Source organism: Nymphalis io, chromosome 18 (assembly GCF_905147045.1).
Source record: "Nymphalis io chromosome 18, ilAglIoxx1.1, whole genome shotgun sequence".
Lineage (NCBI taxonomy): Eukaryota > Metazoa > Arthropoda > Insecta > Lepidoptera > Nymphalidae > Nymphalis > Nymphalis io.
Window position 1 is genome coordinate 9,452,292 of NC_065905.1, and position 8,191 is coordinate 9,460,482.

General features: G+C 36.7%; 1 protein-coding gene and 1 long non-coding RNA gene across 2 annotated transcripts in view; one reads left to right on the forward strand and one right to left on the reverse strand.

Moving 5' to 3' along the window:
- LOC126775502 (uncharacterized) overlaps nt 1–8,191 on the forward strand; it is a 366,351-nt gene that overhangs the window by 97,627 nt on the left and 260,533 nt on the right. The gene's annotated exons all lie outside the window — the stretch shown is intronic.
- On the reverse strand, nt 2,027–7,933 carry LOC126775425 (phagocyte signaling-impaired protein). The gene is made up of 11 exons (XM_050497362.1): nt 7,786–7,933; nt 7,479–7,703; nt 6,830–7,023; nt 5,833–6,525; nt 5,177–5,387; nt 4,672–4,794; nt 4,385–4,554; nt 3,903–4,224; nt 3,597–3,767; nt 3,013–3,230; nt 2,027–2,810 (listed from the first exon to the last, which is right to left on the reverse strand). Exons 1-11 carry the CDS (start codon nt 7,850–7,852, stop codon nt 2,451–2,453), a joined length of 2,754 nt encoding a protein of 917 aa, XP_050353319.1. The 5' UTR covers nt 7,853–7,933; the 3' UTR covers nt 2,027–2,450.

The window sequence follows — 8,191 nt, forward strand, 5'->3', positions numbered from 1 at the left end:
TTCATATTGTTATGTTACTGAACATGCATTAGCTGCAATAGAAATAATTTATATGAACAAATGTTTAAATTTAAAGTTTCATAAACATTTTCTTTCGTCTTTAACGCGTACGGTTCGATGTCTGCGTGAATTATTTTTAAAGGGTTATAACGTTTTATTAGAAGCTTAGCTTGAATATAATCATGGGTTGATTATTATTTTTAAATTACTGATAGTTCCAGTATCCTTGATGCTTCATATTAAATAGATTTCATAACGATGTGTTGACGTCGATATTTATTAATGGTGTAAAAATAATTAAAAAGTAAAAAATATAAAAAAAATATCAGTAAAAATGATTTGTATATATTTGAAATGACCTACGCTTGAAAAATATTTTAATATTTATTATCTGTGTGTATTTATAATTCCCGCTGTATAATCCGTTTACACAAACCTATATTGTTTAAATATTATGAATATGAGTTATTAGGCTACGTTATTAGTATTAAAACTCATATTTTCCAAAATAGAAATATATAGATCTGAAGCTACTACTTTCAGGTGGGTTTGGGAATAATAGTCAGCCCTTTAATGAATATTTTTATGCACATTTCGAATTTAGGCTATGACTTAGTTTTAGGTTCACGCATTAGCGTTCTATCTTGGTGCATAATGTTTTTCCTCATTATTATATTATTTAATGTTTTGTTTATTTTACGAAACGGTAAAGTGTTTTGTAACTATATATTAAATAATGAAAACGATGCACTCGTGCCAGGGATGTAATATTATCGCATTCCAATAAAAAAATCGTAAAACTTAAAATTGGAACTTTTTTTTAATATGCGCCATTTCTATTCATTAATCAACTTTTATGGCGCGAAAATTTTGCAGATCGTTAAATTGACAACGAAAAAATGTTTATACGTGCTGTTTTTAAATATAAACTTAACAATTTCATTGTTACAAAACACATTGAGGTTTCATTTAGAATTAAATATTAAGAGATTTTATTGTATTTTGAGTGTTGTGTGTTTTGTTCTGAAGGGATTTTTATTTAATGTTGTGTACTTGCTGTAGTGTTTATTATGTATTGGTGATAAATGGCTCTATTATGTTTGAACGATGGCGCCATCTATTCCCAAGATTGTTATTTTCCAATATGAATCTAAAGAACTATGTGACACTGATGTAAAAATTAAAGGCCTAACTTATAAACGTTGCTTAGCCATTGTTTAATTAAACACCGATTTCTCTCTTTCAGTCATTATTGATTGACTAATTATCCACTACACATGTATATATATATATTATTAACGTTTATAAGTAAGGCCCCGTAAGTTGCTTGAAAGATAATTCTATACAGTCGAAGATTGTTCTATAATATTTTTTCCCGCCTGTTTATAATATGCCGTATTACACTTTGCTACAGATTATAAAAAAAAACGATATTAATCATGACAAAAACCTTTTTTTCAGTCATAATTTATATGAGAAATCAATTTATATAATTGTATAGAATTAAAATTATCATATTGTTTATTTCCTAGTCTTGCTTGTAGGGTAAACCAATCAGGGTTTGACTTCTATCGCTGTAATAATTTTGCTCTGTGTGGTACGGTAGTATGTATGAATGACCAAAAACAAGTGCACTCTATTCCAGATTCTACCCACATTCCGTATTTTCAGACTGTTTTTTTATGTAATTTAAATCTGGTTGACGAAGTTATTCTTGACCGTATTTTTGTACTATGCTGATTTAATTATAACGCAATATTCGTGATGTAAATAAATAAATGATTCAAGTTCAAAAAGTTTATCATTTTTACCTATTTATTATAAATTAGCTAATATACATACAGCTATTTCCAATCACAGGAGGTTAAAGGCAAATAAACAATTTTGACATTGAGTTAAAGTGATATCATTGGTCGAGATCTTGAATAATCTATGGTATTCATTATGGTTCGCTAAAAATATCGGCGATGTTGTTTCCATAACTTTATGTTGTATATTAAAATAAATATATAATAAACATGAATTTTTTTAGTATACAATAAAGCAGATATGTAAATCTAAAGTTTATTTGTCTTAACTATTTCTTGCATTGGAATTTAGTATAGATTAAAGATAGAGGTATGCACGATGAAATAAATAATAAGTACATTGAAATGTAAACTTTTTGCATTTATTTTCTTTGTATAAGTACTTATATTTATCAAACTATTTATAAATGTACATAAATAAGTTTATTCAAACGAAATGCAAAATTATGACTTACTTATATTTCGATGATGATATAAAAATCAACATAGCCTAGTCATTTATAAAGCGTATGTAATTGTATGTCTTTCTAGCGCCAACCGAGGGCGGAGCGAGACGCGGAGTCGCGCGAGGCTTATTTACAAGATATGTATGTAGAAACAAACTATGACTCATTATGATTATACATGCTACGGAAGGCCACTTTATTGTAAAGATTTTAAATACTTCGATTTCTTTTTTAAAATATTCTTAACATCCGTAAGTACTTCTTCGAGTCCATTTTTTAGTTTTTGTTCCACTGGGCACTGATATTTATCGTTAATGTCTAGCTTCGCCAGCTCATCTTCTAGTTTCAAGACGCTGTAGTCGTACGTCGGCCATTTCTCGAAAACATCTTCTAGGAAGGCTATGGTGTCTTGCACGTCGTCGTTCAGCTGACTCAGCAGATCCGACGTGAGAATCTGGTCGGGAGACTGATTCGCCTTCTTTTTCGTTTTTTTCGCATTCGCCGGAGCGGTCAACTCGTTACACACACCCAGCAGGAAAGTCACGACACCTATAAACTACAAAATAAATGAGTAGTATTTAAAAAAAATATATATTTGCAAAAATATATTTAAAATAATTCAGCGCGTAATCTAACTAGACTATTTATAATTCATCCGCCTCGTAGGCCGTAAGAGTACCCCTATTTTTTAATATTACACTGCATACACGGTGAATGCGCTCATTCGCCTGCCCCGGGTACTCGTCGCTGCGGCTCACCTCCAGATAGTTGGCGTAGGCCTCGAGCGTGTCGCGCAGCGGCCAGGGCGTGGCGGGCGCGGGCGGCGCGGGCAGCGCGCGCTGCGCGGCGCCGAGCAGCGCGCGCAGCTCGGCGGCGCGCTCGCGCCCGCGCGCCGCCCGCGCGCCGCACAGCGCGCCCGCCATGCGCAGCGCGCACGTGTACAGCTCCCGGTACGGCACCGGCGACCTCACGAACGCTGCGGGACGCGATACTTTAGTGCAATAGTGCCGACCTGACGAATGCGCTCGACGGAGTGGAGATAAATCGTTTACACTTATCAATTTGAATTTTGTTTAAAATTATAGTATTATTATACATTTAATCATTTATATTGTGTAAATGGAACAAAAAATAAAGGTAATCCATAATCACCAAAATGAATCTGACTACACAATTTCAACTATATAATATATATTATGTATGTATATTATATAATTAGGTCACATACAAACTGCGTGTTTCAAATTTCTCAAATTAGAATTTCTCAATAAACAGCTAATAAGTCGAGTATTATATCATAAACCTAATGATATTTAAATATGATTAATATAATCGATCTCACCGATGATCCTCGAGGGCAGCGGCGCGGAAACACAGAGGCGCTGCTTGCCACCGTACTTCTCGCGACACTTTTCCATGGCGCCTTCGAACGCGTCGATGCAGGCCTGCAGCTCCTCCAGCTGTGGACCCTTTTCTTCTGCACTACGGTTGTCTGAGCATTCTATGCACAGCGCTACAATCATGGAAAAATATTTTACGAACTACTACCACGGATAGGCATACGACGCAATCGGTTTTGCGTCAGAATCACACGGGCGGGAACTTTAATACGATTTTGATACAATTGTAATTTCCGGAGTAAACTCGCCTATAGCAGAAACCAGGGCGTCCTTGAGGCGCAAATAAGCCACGTCTTGCTCGAAAGTACGCGACTTGAGGTCGGGGTCGATGCACTGCGGCGGCTCCCAGCTCACGACGGCGCTGAGGTCGCGGTTGTCGGCGGGCGCGGCGGGCAGGCGCGGCGGCGCGTGCAGCGGCGCGCGCGGGCCGGCCAGCAGCGCCAGCAGCGCGCGCTCGCGGGCCGCCAGCGCGCACCACGCGCACGTCTCCAGCCGCGCGCCCCACGCGCTCAGCTCCACCAGCTTCTCGAACGTGCCGTACTTGTACGCGTACGTCAGGTGCTCCTTGCTCTGAGCGACGGGTTCAGTCGAAGTTATATTACTTTCTTAGAATTGAGACTATTTTTTTTTATTAAATTTACGAGTAATTCGATATAAATATGTAATAAAAATCCATAAATTAAAATATACACTTCCAAAGTCCTTCGGTTCTGCGACGCGTTGTACTCACGTCCTTGGCGTGGTGCCGGTGGAAGGCGTGCGTATCGGCCAGCAGCGGCAGCGCGCGCGCGGGCGCCAGTGCGGGCGCCAGGCGGGCGGCGTGCAGCCAGCCCAGCGACACGAGCTGCACGTGCTTGGCTTCCAGCCGCCGATACACGGACTCTGCCGCTACCGCGTTGCCTGAAATCCACCGAGTAGAGATCATTATTCTAATTATGTTTTTAATTTTATTAAATTGATGTCTTACACACTGACTATGTAGGTAGCAAACAAAAAGTACTTAAATTAGATACTCACCCAATAAATGGTAAAGAGCAATCAATAGCACCTTAGCATGAAAATTAGCAGGTGACTTATGTAGCACGAGTTCTAGTAGACACAACGCTTCTACTATAGGCGCGGTATTCTGTTGTTGAACCGCTGTAAAATAAAAAAAATACAAATCTATTAAATTTAGGCCACAAAAGTCAATTTTAAGACTAACCAGGTTTTACATAATTTCTTGTGCATGGGATCATAAAAATTGTTAATATTAATTTAATTTCTGTGTTTATATATGTATATACCGACTTAAGACTTTTGGATTTGCAAGTTTAAACATTAAATATAGGGCAAATGTGTAGCAAAACTACAAAAGGGAATCCGAATTCGTAACATTTACAATCTTGTACATACAAAACTGCTATTTTTTGACTAAGAAAAGCATTAGAAGCAACACAATTAAAATTTTTCTTTCTGGTTACAGATTCTTAGTCTGGTTCAGAATATGTTTAAACTTCTTTTAATTAATATAATTGTATACCAGCATAGAAATAATGATGTGCAGATAGAATCCCATAACCATCGGCTGCACAGAACTCAGTGGGTGTCGCTGTGACAAGACTTTGACTGACGCAGCGTAGATACTGTCGACGTAGTGTCGCTGCCACATCTAAGTACTCGTCCGCAGTGCACATGGGCGACGTGAGCCGCCACGCGCTCAGACAGGATATGTGGCGTTGTATATCATCTTGCTGGAAGTGAAATAATTATACACAATTTAAAAAAGTTATATATTATACTACAACAGTGAATACATTCTGCTCGACCTACTTGGTGGTAGGGCTTTGTGCGAGCCCATCTAGGTAGTTACCAAACACTGGGTCACTTCTTAATTTCCAAGGTTAGTCACACATTTTTGCAATGTAAGGGTTAATATTTATTACAGTGCCAATGTCTATGGGTGGTGGTGACCACATAATAAGTGTCCTATTTGCCAACCTGTCTGCCTAATTTAAATAATAAAAAAATTGTGTTTCAAAGAAATGGAAACCACATAATCATTTAATGATTCTTGATTAATACTAAGATTTACAAGCATTTGTGATTGACATTATTTAATTCCTAACATAGTCAAAGTTTATATGTGCTTATATTCTTGTTGATTTATTTATAAAAACATTTAAGAATCATACTTACTGATTCAGGTTCACTATTCTCATCATAGCCTAAACATGTTAAGAAGTCCCTGCAGCGATTCTCTCTCTCTTTCTGAGGTATCATTGCTAAATATGGTTTCAAATCAGGCACTGCACACGGTTTACTGGCAAATACTCTTAAATACTGAATACATAAAGCTACACCACTACCAAGTAAAGCTGTAGGATCACCATCAACGGACAATCTTTTCCATAATTCTAATCTAGCTAAATACGGCCCCCTCAAAGTTCGCCCGGAAGACATACTTTCAACAAGTTGACAGATAAATTCGTGACACTTCTCTGCTGTATCATCGGCACCACTTTCTGAGTCAGCCTCGGTATTGTTCATTAATTGGAAGACAGAATCAAAATATGGCAGATAATAATCCCAACGGTCCTGATTGTCCCATAACAAATCTTTACAAAGTAAATTAAGTCGCCTCCAAAGGCCGAGTTTCTTCATGTATGGTATGCTGGCTTGGGCAGTGGACCGTGGAACCAGCTGAGAGTACAGAGGTGATTCAATAAAATTAAGTATGTCATTCCATTTCTCTTGCAGCTCCAATATCATAATGTACAATCTAGCTTCTTGTTCAGCCTCCATTTTGTTTTCAGTTATAAAATTGTCCACCATTCTCTGAGCTAACGACAAAAGAATGCCTTTCTTTGTAACATCATCGGTACTTTTAGCCTGAAAATATTCTTTTAACATTTTCACTTATATCTACTAACTCGTAATCTAGATTATACTGCATTATTATAGTGTAGATTAGTTATTACCTTCTTATCAAAGAACAATAGTGTTTGAGATTATAATTAAGATATTATATTTGGAATTTAGGAACTCACATTTTGAATTAGATACTGTACATTCAGATGTAAAGGCTACTTTATTAACTTTTACAGGGATTTAAATATTATTTTCTAATTGGGATTAAATGAAATCCATAGTTAGAAAGTAATACTAATTAAGTTAAAAGCAACTTGTAACATACTTGTAAAACAATGCTCATCACAGCCCAAAAATAGTATGGATTTTTTGGTGCAAACTTGTACAATGCCATGGCAGACCTCTGTTGTGATCGGTAATCTCCAACCCTTACATAGGACATGAAGAGATGTGAATACAGCTCTTCATTTGTGGGCTCCGCTTTTACTGCCGCTTCATACAGTGCGCATACCTTGTGAACTGACAAATCACGTATTATAATAGATTTAAGAGTACCCTAAAAATAATAATTTCAAAGAAGTCAATATGAATAGTGTTGCGATGGCCCAGCAGCTAGATCAAGATAAGATCACTGAGTTTTCATGAGATTAATCGGTGTTTACATTTCATCACATACTATGCTGAAGGGGAATTTCATGAGGAAACCTGCTTGTTTTTAATTTAACTAAAATTCTGCTGTGTGTATCCACCAACCATTATGTGAGCATTGTGGTGGAATGAGTTCCAGTATCTCTTCAATAGAGGAGGCCTTTGACTAGCAGTAGGATATTTACAAGCTGTTAGTTTAAAATTTTAATGATGTATAAAACTCTTAATAAACGCTTATCAATCTTTTAAATGTACAAGTTACTTTGTTTAAACAAAGTTTAGGAGAAACTAAGTTAATTTGTAGTTTGCACTTAGTATTTACTTACATTGCTGGGATTCCCTATAGGATATTGTCATTGCCTGTAGCGTAGAATCGTCGCTAGGTTTCTCTTCAGCAAGGGCATCCAGCAAAGCGTATGCCTCCGGTCCTTTTCCTAACCTATATAAAGCAAGCGCTTTTAGAGCCTTAGCGGCTTGTAAGGAAGGACTTTTCTTAAGCACTTTCTCCGCCTCCTGCAAGGCCTTTTTATTGTTTCCATTGTCTAACCAGTCTGAAAACCAATTCGGTTATATCATTTGTATTTTTTCTTATTAGAAAACAAAATATTCACGCAGGTTACAAGTAACTATTACCATAAATCGGACGTAATCTACGTTCCACAATACCACCATCATGCATGTGCTGCGGTCGTACTGCCATTTTTCAATTATAAAAGACTTTTTCTCGAAATAAAAGCTCGATCGAGCCTTTTTATAGTTTTAGCAGCACGTTTGTTTTGAGATTGTCTATGCTTGCAGATTGACGGTGACAGTTATGATAATATGTTGCCATATATTATATACATATATTTTTTATATTTATTACTATTGTTATAATTTTGCAAATACTCTCTTTATAATATGAAATATTTTAAAGTTCGCCAGAACATAGGTTAATTTACTAACATATATACTTGCAACTTAATTTATTAATGAAATCGCTGGCGACAGGCTAGTCGTACTTTTATTTGAACAACAGAAGGAAGAAATGGATATAACG

Excerpts from the sequence above, each read along its gene's own strand:
- LOC126775425 (XM_050497362.1), bottom strand. The coding sequence starts at position 7,852 with ATGGCAGTACGACCGCAGCACATGCATGATGGTGGTATTGTGGAACGT. Across the intron at positions 6,526-6,829 it reads TGATGAGCATTGTTTTACAA|GCTAAAAGTACCGATGATGT; the intron begins GTATGTTACAAG and ends GAATATTTTCAG. Across the intron at positions 4,795-5,176 it reads ACATCATTATTTCTATGCTG|CGGTTCAACAACAGAATACC; the intron begins GTATACAATTAT and ends TTTATTTTACAG.